We start from the raw sequence: 19,533 nt of genomic DNA on the forward strand, positions 1-19,533 counted from the left end.
CATCTCCACAGATCAGGGTCACATCTCCACAGATCAGGGTCACATCTCCCCCACAGTTCAGGGTCACATCTCCACAGTTCAGGGTCACATCTCCACAGATCAGGGTCACATCTCCCCCACAGTTCAGGGTCACATCTCCACAGATCAGGGTCACATCTCCACAGATCAGGGTTACATCCCCTCCACAGATCAGGGTTACATCCCCTCCACAGATCAGGGTTACATCTCCCCCACAGATCAGGGTCACATCTCCACAGATCAGGGTTACATCCCCACCACAGTTCAGGGTCACATCTCCCCCACAGATCAGGGTCACATCTCCACAGATCAGGGTTACATCCCCTCCACAGATCAGGGTTACATCCCCTCCACAGATCAGGGTTACATCCCCACCACAGATCAGGGTCACATCTCCCACCACAGATCAGGGTCACATCTCCACAGATCAGGGTCACATCTCCACAGATCAGGGTCACATCTCCACAGATCACTGCATTCAGAGGCTTTAAAGCAGCCTGCTACTGTCAGAGCCTGTTTTCAGGCCTGCAGCTTCCGGCCCAGTTGAGCCTGAAGATAGTCAGTTCACGTCTTTACATCCAGATCAGGCGAGAATTTAGAAGCGGAAACACTCACCGGCTCTGTGGTCCCTGTCTGTTTGCTTCCTGCGGCGCCTTCAGCAGGATACACCCCGGGTGTGGAACGGCGTGAGCCCGCTTGCCGCTCCCCTCTTTTCACGCTGTGGGGCTTCAGGTGGATGCGTCATTTGTTCAGAGATGTTCCCATCTCCACGAGCGCCTCCCACGCGTCTGGCCCGCGCCTCCTCTCCCTACACGTGCTGCAGATCCGGCAGCCGCGGTAACCGGCACGCTCACGGCGTCTCCTTCCGGTGTCGGACCTCCGACGCCTTTGCCTCCGCCCCGGCCCTCATGCAGCATATGCGGCACAGTCCAGGCCACACACCCGGCGGTTCATGTCAGATCACACGGAGGTCTCAGCGCGCCCTCATGGCTCCAATCTCAGCACTGCATGCTCCGTTTTCTAAAAAGACCGCAGACATCCAAAAAGTAACAGATACTGTGAGACAAAGCGTGCCACATTCACTCAGGACCTTCAGGTGGGACAGAGCTGGAGGCCTCAGAGTCCAGCGTCTTAAAACCAGCTCATCCCGGCTCCAAGTTCTTGTTTCTACAGCAAGAGAACTTCACAGCTCACCCTCCGCCATGATTAGCCATGATTGGCCACAATTACTGACATCATGAAGGAGAGAGAGAGAGGAGAAGAAGAGGGAGACAGGACAGAGAGGATGAAGGAGAGAGAGACAGGACAGAGAGGATGAAGGAGAGAGAGGAGAAGAAGAGGGAGACAGGACAGAGAGGATGAAGGAGAGAGAGAGAGAGAGAGGAAGAAGAGGGAGACAGGACAGAGAGGATGAAGGAGAGAGAGAGAGAGAGAGGAAGAAGAGGGAGACAGGACAGAGAGGATGAAGGAGAGAGAGAGGAGAAGAGGGAGACAGGACAGAGAGGATGAAGGAGAGAGAGGAGAAGAAGAGGGAGACAGGACAGAGAGGATGAAGGAGAGAGAGGAGAAGAGGAGGGAGACAGGACAGAGAGGATGAAGGAGAGAGAGAGAGGAGAAGAAGAGGGAGACAGGACAGAGAGGATGAAGGAGAGAGAGAGAGGAGAAGAAGAGGGAGACAGGACAGAGAGGATGAAGGAGAGAGAGAGAGAGAGAGGAAGAAGAGGGAGACAGGACAGAGAGGATGAAGGAGAGAGAGAGGAAGAAGACGGACAGAGAGGATGAAGGAGAGAGAGAGGAGAAGAAGAGGGAGACAGGACAGAGAGGATGAAGGAGAGAGAGAGAGGAGAAGAGGGAGACAGGACAGAGAGGATGAAGGAGAGAGAGAGGAGAAGAGGGAGACAGGACAGAGAGGATGAAGGAGAGAGAGACAGGACAGAGAGGATGAAGGAGAGAGAGGAGAAGAAGAGGGAGACAGGACAGAGAGGATGAAGGAGAGAGAGAGAGAGAGAGGAAGAAGAGGGAGACAGGACAGAGAGGATGAAGGACAGAGGAACAAACAAACAATGGAAGGTTATTGTCAGGATAAGTGTGAGAACCTGTGGCCTTGTAGCCCTGCTGTAGCTGTAGCTGTAGCTGTAGCTGTGGCTGTAGTCAGGCCCCTCAGCCCAACACCGGCCAATCACAGCTCAACGTCCAACCACTCATGTTTGTGTGTTACAGAGTCATCACCCATCATTCTGCACACACAGCCTGTTGGCGGCATCACACACACACTGAACCCAGGTACACCTGTCTGTCTGACACACACCTGTCTGAAACACACCTGTCTGTCTGACACACACCTGTCGGTCTGTCTGACACACACCTGTATGTCTGAAACACACCTGTCTGTCTGTCTGTCTGACACACACCTGTCTGTCTGACACACACCTGTCTGACACACACCAGTCTGTCTGTCTGACACACACCTGTCTGTCTGACACACACCTGTCTGTCTGACACACACACCTGTCTGTCTGAAACACACCTGTCTGTCTGTCTGTCTGACACACACCTGTCTGTCTGACACACACCTGTCTGTCTGAAACACACCTGTCTGTCTGTCTGTGTCTGACACACACCTGTCTGTCTGACACACACCTGTCTGTCTGACACACACCTGTCTGTCTGAAACACACCTGTCTGTCTGTCTGTGTCTGACACACACCTGTCTGTCTGACACACACCTGTCTGTCTGTCTGTCTGACACACACCTGTCTGTCTGTCTGTCTGACACACCTGTCTGTCTGACACACACCTGTCTGTCTGTCTGTCTGAAACACACCTGTCTGTCTGTCTGTTTGACACATACACTGTTGTGATCCAGTCTCAGGTCTTTACTCCAACACAGACCTGGTTACTGTGACTGCAGACTACTCAGGCACAGGTAAGCATCTTCCAGCAGGGGAGACAGTGAAGCAGCAGGCAGGTGAGAAAGGTCAAAGGTCAGCCATGAATTTACCTGTGTATTTTACTTCCAGCTGATCCAACAGGAACTCCATTTGACTCCAGTGAGTTACATTTATTTAAACAGAAGCAGAGTGTGTGTGTGTGTGTGTGTGTGTGCACAATGAATGCACTTATTCTCACACCCGTTTGTTCACAGGTCATCAGACTGTGATGGATCACACACAGGCGGCTGGTAAGTTTTATATGATTCAGGTGAACGAAGCAGGTTAGTTAGGTTCCTGTTAGTTGTGGGTTCTGCTTAGGACGGATGGTTACGTGAGATCAGGTGCTGAAGCCTTGTTCTTTCTCTTTTCTTGGTTCTACTTGTTCTCTGCAGGTTCAGTCACTGAACAGTACAACCCATCTGGTCAGGGTCCTGAAGGTTTGTAACAACTCACTCTGACCTTTGACCTCTAACCTGTAGCACCTGTACCGCCTTGTTCTCTCCCCGGCTGCTGTCTGATGGTGCCTGGTGCATCATGTCTGTGTATCCTGCTGCTGTCAGTAGAACATGTATCAGACTTTCAGAGACTTTCCTAACCTGTATTTCAACCACTGACTAACTGACTAATACTTCAAATAAAAAACAAACACCTACAGATGTAGCAGGTCAAGCATCGGCCAATAGATGATTATTGATCATTAGCTTTTCAAATGCTGCTCAGGTTGAATCTTTGCTTTGGTGCTCAGGTGCAGAAAATGTGGAACTGGAGGATACCTGCTGACTTTCACATCAAGCCACGAGTTCAGTTCCTGCGCTATCGATTCCAGTGTACTGACCATTCGGCATGGCCCAGGAAGTCTGGACCATCCCACTAGCTATAGGCCCCGCCCACTGAACAGCAGTGGTCCATTATTTTTTTAATATTTAAAAATGTTGTTTATAGACGTTTATTTTGTTTTAGGGGACGGTAAAAGTTTCAGCTTGACCGATTCAGTTTTGATGACTTGACAATATCACACATGTGGAATCATCTTGTAAAATGTGGTTTAAACTTCTACAATAAATGTTTTTGTCTATTTTGAACATCAAACGGATCGTTTGTCTGTCCAGACTCAACAGTCTTGAAGAAATCACACAACACAGCTGTGTTGAAAACATTTTATTGAACCAAACATTTGCAGCCAAAACACATTCAAACTGACCTCTGACCCCACCGTTTTTCCATGATCCTCCACTTTAACCAGGTAGATTAAGCAAGCACTGTACATCCATCAGTTTAAATACAAACAGATATACTGATGACTTCCTGTTTGTACCACAGCTGATCAACTTAACACCAGTCTGTCACACTAACACTCACTTATGAGGTGGCATCAACAGATTTTAAATGTGTGAAGATCTACAAAGCTGCTCATCACCACGTGACATGTGTTTCTCAATCTGTGCCACCACAGCGCTCTGCTGTCGGACGGCCTTCTTCCCATCAGGCTACCGACCGTCGGAACCTCCTGTTGGCACTCGGACCTTGATGCTGGAACTGACATGAGCTCACATTAACGTAGCATGAAGCCGACTAAATAATGTGGATCAATCACATGTAATGTACACATATTAACACAATACTTCGCCAACGGGTGGGGGCTCATCCGGTGCCAGAAACACCATCTCATAATTACTTGGCAGTCCGTGGAAAACTGGTGGAATCAATGTGGTCCTGTCAGCCGTTTTCATGGTAAATAGAGGTGACAGATAATCACTCCGTAATAAAATGTCCAAAATATATATTCAGCTTCTCTTCCATATGTTTTATATGTTACACATGATAACAAAGACAACCATAAAAGCTGACATGCAGAAGAACAGAGATAACCTGAGGCCCACGTCTGATTGGACCAGGAAGTACACGTGACCCAGACTCTCTGAGAAAGTTTTTACAGTGAGCAACAGAGGATTTATTTAAGAGGCGAAGAAGAAACGAAGCTAAACGAAGAGCAAAAGATGGTTAATATTCAATAATAACATCTGCATAATAAAAACATGACCTGACCTACTGATTGATCTACAGCTCATCGATTGATTTCACCATCATCTATTGCTGCAGCTGAGTCGGTGCTCAAAGTCCTGTTGCTATGGTTACTAAAGAGTCTGCACATTTCTGATGATGTCAGAGGTCAGACTCCAGCAGGGTGGCAGGGTCGTCAGTGGGCGGCTCCACTTGAAGAAATGGCTCCAACAGAGACGGCAAGTCGGCTCCACCCTCATCCAGACTGACCGGCTCAGACATGTGGACAGGCGTAGCTGTGTAGTGCACCAGCTGTTTCCCTGCACCAATCAGAAACGGCACAACATTGCTATGGCGACTGGAGAAGATTGTTTGTGAGTGCGTGTGTGTGTGTTACCTGGGTTGACTTCATCACTTCCTTTAGGAACTTCTTCAGACAGCAGCTGATGGGAAACAATCATCAAAAACCACTCCACAAACACACGGGATCTCTCTGAGAAACATCTGTGATGTTGGACTCACCGTGTCCAGGCTGTCCAGGTCAAAATCTCCAGAAGGACAGGACGAACCGAAAAACTAAACACACACACACACACACGGCATTAACACATGCTGAGGACGTGTGACGCACAGCGACGCTTGTGCTAGACTGACCTCGAGGAGCGGAGATGTGTCGAAGGTGAAGGTCTGCGTGTTCAGGATGTTCTGCAGGTTTTCCAAGCTGTTGTCCATTTTACCCACGTGATCCAACAGTTCGGCCCTGAGACACACAAAGGGAGCAGAGTTATATCATCAGTCTCATAGTATGTTTTCCTTCTTGTCCACACCAGTCCAAACCAACAGTGTGTCTCAGACCTGCATTCTCCTGAACAGGTGCCATGAGGTCACAACGCAACCTCTGCCCCTGAACTGAAGGTGCAACTTCTAGGCACTGCTTTATGCAGAGGACTAATCCACACGGTGCGTGTCGGCTGAACACGCACCGTGTTGGTTTGGGTTGAAGACAAAAAGAAAAGTGTAGAAGGTCATGTTTAAATGTTATGGATCATTTACAGATTCATAGATTCACTTGTCAGGTTGTGTTGATGTGAAGCGCCAAACTTCAGGTGAGAGTCCACCTGCAGTGGGAGGGGGGAGGGACCTAAGGGAAGCACAGGGGTTTTAATAACACACCAAAACTGCAACAGGACAGTCATGTGACAGAAGACTTTTCATTACAACGAACTCAAAACACATCCTCAAAGTACAACACAGCACTGTCAGTGTTTTACTTAATCTACCTCCTTGTTGGCATTGTGTGTGTGTTTAAATGTCGCCATGTGTAACTCAGTTTTTGGTTTTTATGAGTCTGTATCCCGACAGTGAATCTGCGGTTTGTTGTATCATTGAGGTACAATGACAATAAAGTGTCTGTTCATTAGTCAGTCTCACAGAAACACTCTACATGTTATAACCTCAAAAACGATGGTACAAACTAAAAAGTATACATGTTAAATCTAAAAAAGATCATCGGCTCATCACAGTGTCTTGTGGTTTCTTTTTCCCCAGGCCTCAGTGATCTGGATCAGGATCATTCCATTTAATTAAATTCAGTTGTATTTATTTAGGGAGACAGGACAGAGAGGATGAAAGAGAGAGAGGAGCAACATGCAGCAAACATCATACATTACAGAGAACATGACAGTTTGTTTATCTGTGGATGCTCTCATTCATCCAGGTCAAGAGTTTAAATCGAGGTTTTTAAGACACTCCCCCAAGCGGCTTCTTCAGTTCTGCTACTGTTCTTGTTGGGAATCTCACATGACTAAGATCACTATAGTTGGTTAATGGTCAGTTAACGACCAGAACCTGTGTCTGGGCCATGTGCAGGACTAGTTGACGGCCCATCGTTAGAGTTTGAATGTGAGTGAAGTCTGCTAGGAAGGGATCATTGCAGATCATTCATATGGCGCAAATTGCACGAGCAACGAGCAACTTGCTATTTGCCTTTGTAGAGAACCCTAAAAGTATCGGATCAGGACTCGGTATCTGCAGATACCTAAAATCAAATGATTTGGACTCCCTGATCGGGACATCCCTACTTCAAAGCATTAAAAGCTTCTTGACACTGGGCTGTCCATTCAAACCTTCTTCCATTTTGTGTTAGTGCATTAAGTGGTTCCACTGGCTGAGAGAAACTGGGGCCAAAGCGGTGACACCAACCAGCTACCCCAAGGAACCTTTGTAGTTCTTTGATCTTTCTAGAGATGGGATCTTCTTGGACAGTGTTTGTCTTCTCAACATCAACTCCCACAGCAGATAGATGGTGGCCCAAGAACTTCAATGATGTTCTGAAGAACTGACTTTTCTTCATGTCAGATTGGCTTCTCATAGCTAATGCAGTTTTCTCCCAACTTTCTTCATCCATCTGCACCTGGCAGTACCCATGGTTTAGGGTCATTTTTCTTTGGAAGCCACAAGTTTGCTGCACTAGGAGTGGATGGCTCACTAACGTCTTTTTCCAACATGTCCTTTACATGTACTTAAATCATCTGAAGCTCGGCAGGAGATGCTGAGTGGCCCGTCATGGGTGAGATAGATGGAAGAGTTTTCCCCCCCCCAAACCATCCAGCTGAGCATCATCAGTGGCAGCTTTGACACGATCTAGCTCAAAGAGGTGAGAAATCACTTCTGCAGGGGGCACCACAGAAAAGACAGCCAGCTGCCTAGGCGGGTTTCATGTTTCATGTTCCTCTTGTTGGATTTGAACCAGTATTTGTTGCCACAGATGTGAGCTAGTGAAGAAGATGAAGTCTAGCCATAGGACAACAGAAAAACTGAAGTCACGTGCAGGTAAAACAACACAAGGTAAGGTTACAAGTTGCTTGCTAAGTTTTAATTCATTCCAACCTAATGGTGGTCTTTTTCTCCATCAGCCAAACACAACGGTTCCAAGGTTCAGGGTTTAAGCACCCTGTATCCAGGATGGGTGTACCAGCCCGGTTCCCAATCTTCAGGGGTACCAACAGAAAGGGGTCCAGGTGTTCCAGGAGGGTTAGGATGGGTAGTGGTTCCAAAAGGTGGTGACTGTGTGAAGGTCCCAGTTGTAGCCGAGCCCTCCTTAGTGCTCGTTTGTTTCCAGCCATGTGGACAAGAAGCAGGTGCACGCCATGCTTACAATACCAGCAATATACTTGGAAAGCCCATTAGACTCAAGGGGAATTTGGTTTGATGAGATTTTCTTTATGCAGTGGAAATACAGCTGATTCAGGAACAGGAGGTTTACAGGTTTTATTTACCACGTCCTTTCTCTGATCGTATTCCAGCTGGTTGTTCCAATCCTTCTCCAATTGTTGCCCTAGACAGACCAGCTGACTGGCCAGTTGAGGGTTCATATTTTTTCAGAATGAACAGCCTCCTCCTCTTTAATGTCTAGTTTCCAGCATGTGCATAGCAGTTGGAACATATATACAAAATCTCTGATGCTCCGACATTCTTTCTGAATTCTGTTGAGAATATTTTCTGCCAGTTCATCTTCATAATCCTCAGACAAGAAGGCAACTCAAAAATTAGCTTGGAATATTCTTCCATGTGTGGATTTTATTGCAAGCCACATCCCACCAATGTCTAGCTGTTCCATGGAGTACAGTACGTAGTGTAGCTAGAGTAAAACACCTTGAGCGTCGGCGTATGATGGCGATTCGACAACCTGTAGCTAAGTTAGTTACTGATATATATGCTGTTGTTAAGTCCTTGAATATGTCCATATGAGCGGCGATAGTTTCAGTCATTTGTTACAGTTTTTGTTTAAGCTCCTGCTGGTGATGATGATCTCCAACCCTTCCTGAAGTTGATCCTCTACATTTGTGGGGTTTAAGGGATTCGCAAACTCAGGCGCAGCATAAAGGTCCATATCCAGTAGAGAATAAGTGGATTGGTTGACATGGTAGCAACATAGCTCCGCTACGTCAGACTAGGCGCTCCTGTGCTGCCATTTTAAAAACTTGTTGCTGGCTACAGACCCGATTATGGACGCTAAGGATATTCCATGTTTTCCTTCATGACGGCATCAGGGCATCTGCGGGGGTATACCCTTGACGCACAAGTATAAACCAGGCTTAGTTTGGTGAAATTTCCCAACCTGGGATGAATAAAGTACTTTTGTATTCTATTCTATTCTGTTCTGTTCTAGCATCGGCGAACAGCAGATGGGAATCACCCCTGGGGCTACTTGTATAGAACTTTGACTTACCTGTCAATACAGGCGATGGTCTGACATCTCTCCTGGGGTGTGGAAGGGCTCAGGGCAGAGTCTGATCTGGCACTGGAGATGAGTGACTGGGGTGACTGGCTGGTTGGGGCTGGTGTGAGGGGCCAGGAAGGAGCTGGGCTCATCACCACAATAGGATTGGCTGCAGCAAACACAGAGGTCAAACTGAGAGATCCTCCAATATGCCCAACAACCAGTCCACATGTACTGGGTACCTGCGGGAGGGTTCGTGGAGGAGACAGCTGCCTGCGACTCGCTGTCCTGCAGGATGGAGTTGATGAAGGTGGTGGGGGAGAGGGGCGTGTCTATAGGTGTAGGACACACCTCCGCCTCAGGACTGGACGGCTCCTCCTTAATGCCAGCCGATTGGCTCTCTCTGCAGGTAAAGTTGTGTTAAAGCCACCTGCCGATCAATCACTTACTGACTGAAGAGGACTTGTCTGACTGATCCTCACCCTTTGTCTGTCCAATCACTGACCACATCACCTATGGTGGGTGTAGCCACCTCTGTGATGTCAGAAATAATTGGTCCAGAAGTCAGTGTGGAGTCAGCTGTGAAGAGACTGGCTGCCCCCTGTAGACACAAACACAGACTGAATGACACATTACCTGTATTATATATATATATATCACAGTTTAGGACAGCAATCCCACCAGTACTCCCCACAGTCCCATGTATAAGTACTGATGGGGGTACCAACTTAAATATTACTCCTGCAGAACTGGACCGCTTTGTCAACAACACTGCAGACACAGTACACCCAGTCTTTAACAGCATTGCTCCACTGAAGAAGAAGAAAACTACAAACCAGAAGAGGCTAGCTCCGTGGTACAACTCAAATATCCGATCACTGAAACAGACTACACGAAGGATGGAGAGGAAGTGGCAGTCCTCTAAACCAGATGACTCCCAGAAAAGTAAAGCTAGGACAGTTTGCTGACGTATAAGAAGGCTCTTCGTAAAGCTAGGACAGCCTACTATTCATCACCAATAGAAGAAGACAAGAACAACCCGCGCTTTCTCTTTAACGCTGCAGCCAGGCTGACAAAGATTTCCTGCAGCTCTTAGTAGTGAAGACTTCATGAGCTTCTTCACTGATAAAATCACCACTATTAGAGGACAAATCAACCACAATCTCTCTGTGACCGCTGAGGATACACCGCCACTTCTGGACACGGATCCTGATCTAACTCTGGACTGCTTCGTGCCCATCGGCCTCCCTGAGCTGACCACCAGCATTAGCAAGTCTAAACCTACCACCTGTCTTTTGGATCCGATCCCATCACGGCTCCTCAAGGATGCTATTCCTCTGATCGGAGACTTTTTATTAGGACAGATCTCTCAGACTGCGTTCTTCCACCTCTGTAACATTACTAAGATCAGGAGCATCCTCTCTCAGAGTGATGCTGAAAAACTCATCCATGCTTTTGTCACTTCAAGACTGGACTACTGCAACTCACCATTGTCTGGATGTCCACATTACTCCATCAACAGTCTGCAGCTGATCCAGAAGCAGCAGCTAGAGTTCTGACAGGAAGCAGCCAAAGGGATCATATCTCTGCTGTTCTAGCGTCTCTTCACTGGCTCCCAGTGGACTCAAGAATACACTTCAAGATCCTTCTTCTAACCTACAAGGCTCTTCATGGACTTGCTCCATTGTATCTGCAGGACCTGATAGAACCGTATGTTCCTGACAGAACAGTCAGATCTCAGAGTGCAGCTTTACTTGTAGTTCCTAGGATTTATCAAAGTAGAATGGGAGGACGAGCCTTCAGCTGTCAGGCAGCTCTACTATGGAACCAGTTACCAATCTGGGTCTGAGAGAGAGACACTGCCTCCACCTTTAAGACCGGACTAAAACATTTCTGCTTAGTAAGGTGTATAGTTAGCCTTAAACATAGTGTGAAGGGCTGATGTTGATTAAGATTCTCAGTCATCCAGGTCATAATACGTAGAGAAGATTGAAGCAGGGCGTCTGGACTTGTAGAGTTTCTCTCTGGACTCTACAAGTCCAGACGCCTTGCTTCAATCTCCTCTATGTAGGGCTGATAGGTATAGATACAGGCACAGGTATAACAGGTATCATAGGGCCGATCAATTCTTAACTTTTAGCACAGCTATGCTGCTTAAATAATATCTGCGCCACCCCGGTCCTAGTTTGGATCAAACCCTAAAAGATACTGATGCACAGATGGGTCAAGGCAGGTTACCTTGTTATGCTCCAATGAGAAGGTCCGACTGTATTTAGGCATGGAGTGGGTGGAGCTGGAGTCATTGAGCATCAGAGGACTGCAGATGGAGAAAGAGATACACACTGATCACTTCCAATCTTTAAATTATTTGAACACTTTGTAGTACTAGTAGTAAAATGTGTAGGAGAGTAGTAAACTTGCATCTTCCTCTTGACTCCTAGGATCCGGTTGGATTGGACGAGAGACACTAGAAACTGGATTAGCTGCAAAGAGAGAGAGTCCTCAGGTGGGGTTCAAGTCCTGACAGCAGCAATACCACAGCGTCAGTCTGCACACAGGTTTGTACCTTGTTGACGACTTTCTGTTGTTGGACATGTTTCTGTCTCAGAAGGGCCACTTCTCTCCACAGAGCCTCGTTCTCACTGACACACAGACAAGCATCGGTTCAGTAAACGCCCAGACTGCGGGTCAAGGTTCTGATTCAGGTTCTTACTGTTTCATGGCAACAATCCTGGAGTCAATGGTGTCCTGTTTTCCCTTCATCTGCTGGACGTCACTCAGAATTTTGCTGACTTCATCAGAAGACATCTTTACTTCCTCCTGACGTACGGATGACACCTGAACCAATCACAGCAGAGACCAGGGGCCTTAGTGATCAAACAGTCAACAGAAACGTTTTCTACAAGCGTGGACGCAGCAGGTACTTACATTGGTGACTTTGCGTTTGATGTTCTCCAGCAGGTGTTCTTGGCCTCTGATGAAGAATGGGTGCTGGAACTCCGTGTCATCTTTCTCTGGTTTCAGCAAACCACCCTGCTCGATGTGCACAACCTTCCGGAAACCATCTGAACGTAGACCATCAACCAGCTGATCAATAACCAATAAACACTCGTCATAAGAACTGACTTCAGGACCTGATGGCCGCCTAAGTACTCACACATGTTGAGCTGTCTGATGAAACTGGCCATGTTGTTGTGTTTAAAGAACTTTGGCAGAACTTCTTTGGAGAACCGACCCTGATCGAACACATGGAAGCTGGTTCCACTCTGACAGGAAAAAACACAGACAATCGTCAATACATTGACAGATATTGATCAGTGATTTCCTCAAGTAGTCAATGTCAGAAATCATCTCAGAACCAACAGAACCCATCAGGTGTGTCCGGGATGTTCAGATAAAGTGGGTCTGCTCTGGAATGGCGTGTGCCTAAGTGCAGGTGGAGCGGACTGTTTAGATCACAGCTGATCTAAACCGATCTAAACCCAGGAGAAACCTCCACCCTCAGCTCAGTGACATGTGATTTTAGCCATTCCTCTGCAGGAGAAGCTAACAGCTGATCACATGAACAAACACCATCCGAGTCCTGTGACGTCCAGGCACCAGATCTCATTATCCCAATGATCATCTGTTAGCTAAGCTAACAAAGCTAACCGTAAACAGCTAACTGAGCCCATATTAGTCCACACTGCCATTTATACACGGTTAATTTGAGTTAAACATTCGCCGTTAGCTCTGCTATGTGAGGCTAGGATATGCTAGGCTCAAGTGAGTACCGGGCTCCAGCAGATTAGCGGATCGGTGTCCGGGTCCTCCACCAGGGTCCATAGCTTTGTTAGGAAGGCCGGGACGTTCCCACCACTCAGCACCGCGGCTCCTCCTCCGGGATATTCCATCAGAAGTCCAAAAAAACCAAACACACACCCAACTCTTCGACAGACACTGCTGCTAATCTGAGCTAACGATGCTAACAGTTGGTGTGCTGCTAGCGCCACCGGGTCTCAAAAAAAATAATAAACCGCGACCCGAAGCAGGAGTGCAGTCCGATCCGGATCATAGAGGGACTCGATCAGGGCTCCGAGTTAGTGAAGGTCTTTCCTAGTCCACGGATGACCCAATAAACTTGTAACCCCGCTCTCCGTGGGGAAATTTCGACAAATCCGCTAAAACAAACAACTGCGTAGCTAACTGTGCGTCGCTCTGTGATGACGTCACAGCCAAACGTAACGGGAACGTTTGGCCGTTTGGTGACGTAAGTACCTAATACGGATTATGTCTAATTTTAACAGAATCACGCGAGTTACAGACAGCTGTCGATGGTTGGAGATCATTGATTATTCATCTTAGACTTTATGAATTAAAACAATCTGCACATCAGGTCCAAAGGAGAACAGCAACACAGGGACTATTCATAACATTCAACTCCAGGAACATCAGAAGGGTCCTGGGCGTGCTCCTGATGAGGCGGGGGATGTTCTCCTGGGGGACCTTCTCCCAGACCTGGATTAAAGCATCAGTCAGCTCCTGGACAGTCTGTGGTGCAGCGTGGCGTTGGTGGATGGAACGAGACATGATGTCCCAGATGTGCTGGATTGGATTCAGGTCTGGGGACCGGGCAGGCCGGTCCATAGCATCAATGCCTCCACCATGCAGGAGCTGCTGACACACTTCAGCCTCATGAGGTCTACCATTGTCATGCATCAGAAGGAACCCAGGGCCCACTGCACCAGCATGTGGTCTCACAGTGGGTCTGAGGATCTCATCCTGGTACCTGATGGCAGTCAGGGTACCTCTGGCCAGCACATGGAGGGCTGTGCCTCCAGAAGATAAGATAAGATAAGACTTTATTAATTCCGAAGGAAGTTCTTGTGCCTTAGGTATCAAGTTACATTAAGAAGAAGAAGAACACCATCACTGACCCACCACCAAACCGGTCACGCTGGAGGATGTTACAGGCAGCAGAACGTTCTCCACGGCGTCTCCAGACTCTGTCACGTCTGTCACATGTGCTCAGTGTGAACCTGCTCTCATCCGTGAAGAGCACAGGGCGCCAGTGGTGAATCTTAGTCTTGGTGTGTTGGGCTGTAAGCACAAGCCCCACTTGTGGACGTCCCCTCATACCACCCTCATGGAGTCTGATTACATGATGATGTAGTGCCATGGCTGTGCAGGCAAAACATGTGGTTATAATGGAAGTCTATGGGACAAAAATAAAAATCCAGTGCTGTGCAAAAACTAATGATGCAATAAAGTCAATGTTGTTACTGATGTTTGACATGACCAGGACTGTAATAAAAAAAAAAAAAAAATCCAGTCCACATTCACCTTTTCTATTAAAAATGAGCCATTTTGTGTGTTTTTTTTCCAATTTTCAGCACCACCCCTTATAAAATTGGTGATTAAAGGGTTAAAATCCTGGGGGAAAGTGATTTTTTCACTACTGTTGATCAGAACTGAAATTAATTAAAAGGTCTATGCAAAAAAATTTCAAAAAAATATTCTATATTTATCTGATATATTTTTAAAACTGTTAAAGGCTTCACAAGAAAACAAAGAGCAAGAGGACGGTCACGTGTGTAGGTAACAGGCGTGGCGCAGACAGTGACGTCACGACAAGCCACGCCCCTCCTCCCCGGTGGTGACGCATGACCTTTTACCACGGAGGTGCCCACGTGGTTCAATGGAGGAAAGCAGCGGAAACATGCGGAGCGGCGATCAGGGAGGACAGATGAAGAAGGTCCGAGAGAAAAGCACCAAGAAGAGGAGGAACGAGGACGAGAAGGACGAGGAGCGGGACCGGGACGAGGTGAGACACCCGCGGCCACACGGTGAGCCGCTGAACGGCTCCGGGCTGCTAGCTGTTAGCATGCTAACCGGAGCAAACACGCCGGTGATTCTCAAGTTTAATGTTCATGGAGCCGAACCCGGCCGAGCAGACATCGTGCTGCATCGTGTCATTAAATGTGCACGTTCTGATCGATCCTGTTAAGAATGAGAAAGAACCTGAGACTAAAGAAATCAACAGGGTGCGAGAGAACAAGCTAACAGCAGCCCCCGGAGCTCCAGCAGCGCCTGCTGAAACATCTAACCCGTCTCTTTTTCAGATCTTCAACTTCAACAACAAACCTACGGAGGAAGATGAAGAGGAGGAAGATCTCTCAGATAGTGAGGACAGCGTCTACTCCGGGCTGGAAGACTCTGGGAGTGATGACGATGATGAAGATGGATCAGACGATGAGGATGGAAGTGCAGAAGAGGGGCAGAGTCAGCCGGTAAGTCCTTATGACAATGAAGGTTCACTTCACTCTGATCGGCCTGAACTCACCTGTTGAGCATGTGTGATCGATCATCTGCAGACAGAGGAGAAGAAGGCGGCGGCGCAGGGGGAAACGCTGAACAGAGAAGAGAAGAGAAAGGAGGATGAGTATCAACAGGACTCTTCAGATGAGGAGGTGACTTTAGCTTTCTGAATCTGAAAGTTCTGCACAGCAGCTGCATTTTGAAGGGTTCTGATTCCTCTCCAGGACATTAGGAACACGGTGGGGAACATTCCCATGGAGTGGTACAAAGACTTTCCGCACATCGGATACAACCTGGACGGGAAGAAGATCTACAAACCAATCAGGAACAAGGATGAGCTCGACGACTTCCTGGACAAGATGGAGAACCCTGATTACTGGTGAACTGCTGGTGCTTTTTTTCCTCCACCTACAAAATCGGGATGCCTACAGGGATGCTAACATGTTCTGTTTGCAGGAGAACGATTCATGACAAGCAGACAGGAAGTGACATCGTTTTGTCAGAGGAGCAGGTGGAGCTGGTGAACCGCCTGCAGAGAGGGCAGTTTGGAGACGTTAACTTCAACGAGTACCAGGTACACTCAGAGACACGTTCACACTGGAGAAAGTCAGTCCAGCTAGAGTAGGATTGAGCCCAGACAGCCTTTAAGATGGATGCGTTCAGACCTATTTTCAAATCTGGCTAGCACACACTTGTGTCCGCACTCAATCCGGCTTCATCCAGCGTGTTTGCTGTCCTCCAAACCACTAGGTGGCGCCTCGTAATATACAGAGGACGTTCACGCCGCGGTAGGACCGCGTGTGCGCATGCGTCATGCGTTTTTTTTGTCCTGTGTCGCTCCCCGTGAACCCGGAAGTAGCACATCGCTAACAGGAAGTAACATGTTGCTAGCCGGATTCGCTCGCCACATTTGAGCCAATCCAGTTTGATTTCAATCCGGCTAGATCCACCCACGAGAGGTGGATCTATCCGGATTGAAATCAAACTGGATACAGCCGGATTCGAGGTGTTCACACTCAGAAAAAAACACATCTGGATTGATCTGGATGCGGCTGAATCCTGCTTAAGCCACATTTTTTCCCCCAGTGTGAACACGGTGACGCTCCGCCCGCTCAGGCCGGTCTTAGGCGCACACACGTTAGGACACAGATAGACATCGGTCCAAGTTGCAGAGTGGAACACCTGTAAACCGTACAGTTCATAGTGCAGGCCTGTTACTGACCTCCTCCTCTTCCTCAGCCCTCAGTTGAGTTCTTCAGTAGCGACGTGATGCTTCATCCAGTCACGAACAGACCTGCTGACAAACGCAGCTTCATCCCGTCACTGATTGAAAAGGAAAAGGTAAACAAAGTCAGATACATGAACACGTGTTCGTATTTTCAGTCCTGTTCTCACCGTCTCGTCTGTCCATTTCTGTCTTCAGGTCTCTAAACTGGTCCATGCAATAAAGATGGGCTGGATCAAGCCTCGGAAGGTAGAAGACGACAGCAGGGGGCGCTTCTATGACTTATGGGCCAGTGAGGACTCTTCTATTCTGGCCAAACACAGAATGCACCTGCCAGCCCCCAAAATCCCTCTGCCTGGTCACCAGGAGTCCTACAACCCCCCGCCCGAGTACCTGTTCACAGAGGAGGAGGCAGGTGACCTTGTCTGTTTGAGAATGATGAGTAAACGATCTTTCTGTCCACCTGACCGTCCACCTTCTACCCGCTGTAGAAAGCTCTGTGGGAGCAGCAGGATCCATCGGACAGAAAGCTGCCGTTTGTACCCAGGAAGTTCTCAAACCTGCGCCACGTTCCAGCGTTTTCTCGTTTTATTCACGAGAGGTTTGAGCGCTGTCTGGACCTCTACCTGTGTCCCCGACAGAGGAAGATGAGGGTAACTACCGTTAGTCGGTCTCTCCACCGGCAGGTTGAGCTGCAGCGTTAACGGAATATTTCTTCTGTCCCAAGGTGAACGTCAGTCCAGAGGATCTGATTCCCAAACTTCCAAAACCGAAGGACCTGCAGCCATTCCCGACAACACAGTCTCTGGTAAACACACACACACAGACACACTTCCAGGGGTCTATGACTCCACGCTGACATCATCACCCGTTTACCCTCTGCTCCCTGCTCCTGTCTGTCCAGGTGTACCGAGGTCACAGTGGTTTGATTCGCTCCATCAGTGTGTCTCCATCAGGACAGTGGCTTGCTTCAGGTAACGTCCATCCGTCCTTTGTGTAAGAATATATCACGGCCTCCACTCACTAGATGGCCCTGTTCTCAGGTAGTGATGACGGCACCGTCCGGTTCTGGGAGGTATGTTCTGCTCGCTGCATGAAGACAGTCCAGGTGGGCGGGGCTGTGAGGAGCATCGCCTGGAACCCAAACCCGTCTCTCTGCCTTTTGGCTGTCGCCCTGTAAGGATATGTCTGATTCCAGCCCCAGTGACATCGTCTTCCCCTGCTGTGCCAGCATCCTGTCCGCTCTCTGACATCGTCTTGTCCCCGTTTGTCTTTCAGGGACTCAGTGGTGTTAATCCTGTCTCCATCTCTGGCTGACAGACAAGTTGTCTTAACGTCAGAGCGACTCCTCAGTCCGCAGGATGTGGAGCCATCAGAAGGGGAGGGAGCTGTGGTCTGGTGCGATGGGGAGGGGGAGGAGCTAAACCAGGGGATCCGCCTCAAAATACAACATCCCAAAGTGAGCCCGATTAATTGATTACAGAATTCTGATCCATTGCAGAACTGCACTAACTAATCAATGTTGATCTACTCAGGCTGTCCACCAGGTGGCGTGGCACGCTAAGGGTGACTATCTTGCTTCAGTGATGCCAGATCACTCAAGCCATCTGCAGGTGTTCATTCACCAGGTGAGCCGGAGGCGGAGCCAGAACCCGTTCAGGAGGAACAAGGGTCTGGTGCAGTGCATATCCTTCCACCCGGTCAGGCCCTACTTCTTCGTGGCTACGCAGCGCTCCATCCGGATCTACAACCTGGTCAAACAGGAAATGACTAAAAAACTACAAGCAAACTCCAAGTGGATTTCCAGCATGGCCGTCCATCCCGGAGGTAACGGCACCCATAAGATGAACATAAGATGGAAATAAAAGTTTCCTGATAGAAAGTTCAGTTATCTACCAAAACAAACTGCTGATGTTCACTCCGACGGTGATGTCAGTGCTGAGGGCGGAGCTTACGTCTCACCTGCCTTTTGTCTGCAGGTGATCATGTTATTTGTGGAAGTTACGACTGCAGGCTGAGCTGGTTCGACCTAGACCTTTCAACCAAACCTTACAAGATGCTACGGTACACACCTGTCAATCATCCTGTGCATGTATTTGATTGTCTTCATGATGGTTGCTATGGTGTTGATCATATTGATGTCGTTCCTTTCTGTAGGCATCATAAGAAGGCAGTGAGGAGTGTGGCTTATCACCGAACGTACCCACTGTTTGCCTCTGCGTCCGATGATGGTTCGGTTATCGTCTGCCATGGGACTGTCTACAAGTAATGCACACAAACAAACAACATCAACACAACAGATCTCAATGATTACGCACGCTAACTTCTTTCCCCACCTTCCAGCGATCTGCTGCAGAACCCGCTGATCGTCCCGGTGAAGGTCCTCAGAGGTCACGCGATCACTCATGACCTCGGCGTTCTTGATGTGACCTTTCACCCCACACAGCCCTGGATCTTCTCCTCAGGAGCCGACGCCACAGTCCGCCTCTTCACCTAGCAAGTTGCTTAGCGACAGGCAGAACACCCAGTCTGTTTACAATAGTCACCGCGACAACCACCACTGACCAGTTGCTCGGATACTGTTTTCATCGTTATGTCATTTTCTTCTTTGTTTTTAATAAACTTCACCTTCGGGATGTTTAAGCTACACGAGCTGAGGTTTGTTGGAGTGCTGATTGGGCTGTGGTTTCCATGGAGACAGAAAAGTCTCTGTTAGTGGATCTGGGGGGGTTCAGACTAGCTGCGGCTGCTTCACTGACCACCTACTCCAACACCATCTCCATCAAAAGCAATCCACCGGACCTACATCAGCCTAACGGCGCCCCCTGTCAGCGCCT

At 48.4% G+C, this 19,533-nt stretch overlaps 2 protein-coding genes and 1 long non-coding RNA gene across 7 annotated transcripts; 2 read left to right on the plus strand and 1 right to left on the minus strand.

Moving 5' to 3' along the window:
- The first annotated feature begins 3,165 nt into the window (after positions 1-3,165).
- Positions 3,166-3,830, plus strand: LOC114452634 (uncharacterized). The gene is made up of 3 exons (XR_003672298.1): positions 3,166-3,199; positions 3,344-3,388; positions 3,697-3,830. It is a non-coding gene; the product is annotated as an uncharacterized LOC114452634 (long non-coding RNA).
- A 904-nt stretch (positions 3,831-4,734) lies between these two features.
- Positions 4,735-19,167, minus strand: hsf1 (heat shock transcription factor 1). 5 transcript variants are annotated; one of them, XM_028426317.1, is made up of 16 exons: positions 19,033-19,167; positions 18,900-18,955; positions 12,332-12,440; positions 12,103-12,239; positions 11,888-12,012; positions 11,741-11,816; positions 11,596-11,657; positions 11,413-11,491; positions 9,657-9,775; positions 9,417-9,577; positions 9,184-9,343; positions 6,022-6,093; positions 5,607-5,712; positions 5,475-5,528; positions 5,350-5,395; positions 4,735-5,272 (listed from the first exon to the last, which is right to left on the minus strand). In XM_028426317.1, the coding sequence occupies exons 2-16, from the start codon at positions 18,945-18,947 to the stop codon at positions 5,115-5,117; spliced, it is 1,512 nt and encodes a 503-aa protein (XP_028282118.1). In that variant the 5' UTR covers positions 18,948-18,955; positions 19,033-19,167; the 3' UTR covers positions 4,735-5,114. The 5 variants fall into 5 exon arrangements, 4 of the variants coding, with proteins under 4 accessions (XP_028282118.1, XP_028282123.1, XP_028282101.1 ...); XM_028426322.1 differs by lacking the exons at positions 18,900-18,955; positions 19,033-19,167 and adding an exon at positions 16,694-16,805; XM_028426300.1 differs by lacking the exons at positions 18,900-18,955; positions 19,033-19,167 and adding an exon at positions 12,948-13,402.
- bop1 (BOP1 ribosomal biogenesis factor) lies at positions 14,774-19,345 on the plus strand. Its single transcript, XM_028426064.1, has 16 exons — positions 14,774-14,977; positions 15,276-15,443; positions 15,528-15,623; positions 15,696-15,850; positions 15,928-16,045; positions 16,711-16,812; positions 16,895-17,107; positions 17,188-17,349; positions 17,424-17,504; positions 17,601-17,670; positions 17,740-17,872; positions 17,975-18,155; positions 18,232-18,523; positions 18,676-18,760; positions 18,854-18,961; positions 19,040-19,345. Exons 1-16 carry the CDS (start codon positions 14,852-14,854, stop codon positions 19,191-19,193), a joined length of 2,244 nt encoding a protein of 747 aa, XP_028281865.1. The 5' UTR covers positions 14,774-14,851; the 3' UTR covers positions 19,194-19,345.
- Positions 19,346-19,533: the final 188 nt, after the last annotated feature.

This window comes from Parambassis ranga, chromosome 2 (assembly GCF_900634625.1).
Source record: "Parambassis ranga chromosome 2, fParRan2.1, whole genome shotgun sequence".
Taxonomy (NCBI): Eukaryota; Metazoa; Chordata; class Actinopteri; family Ambassidae; genus Parambassis; species Parambassis ranga.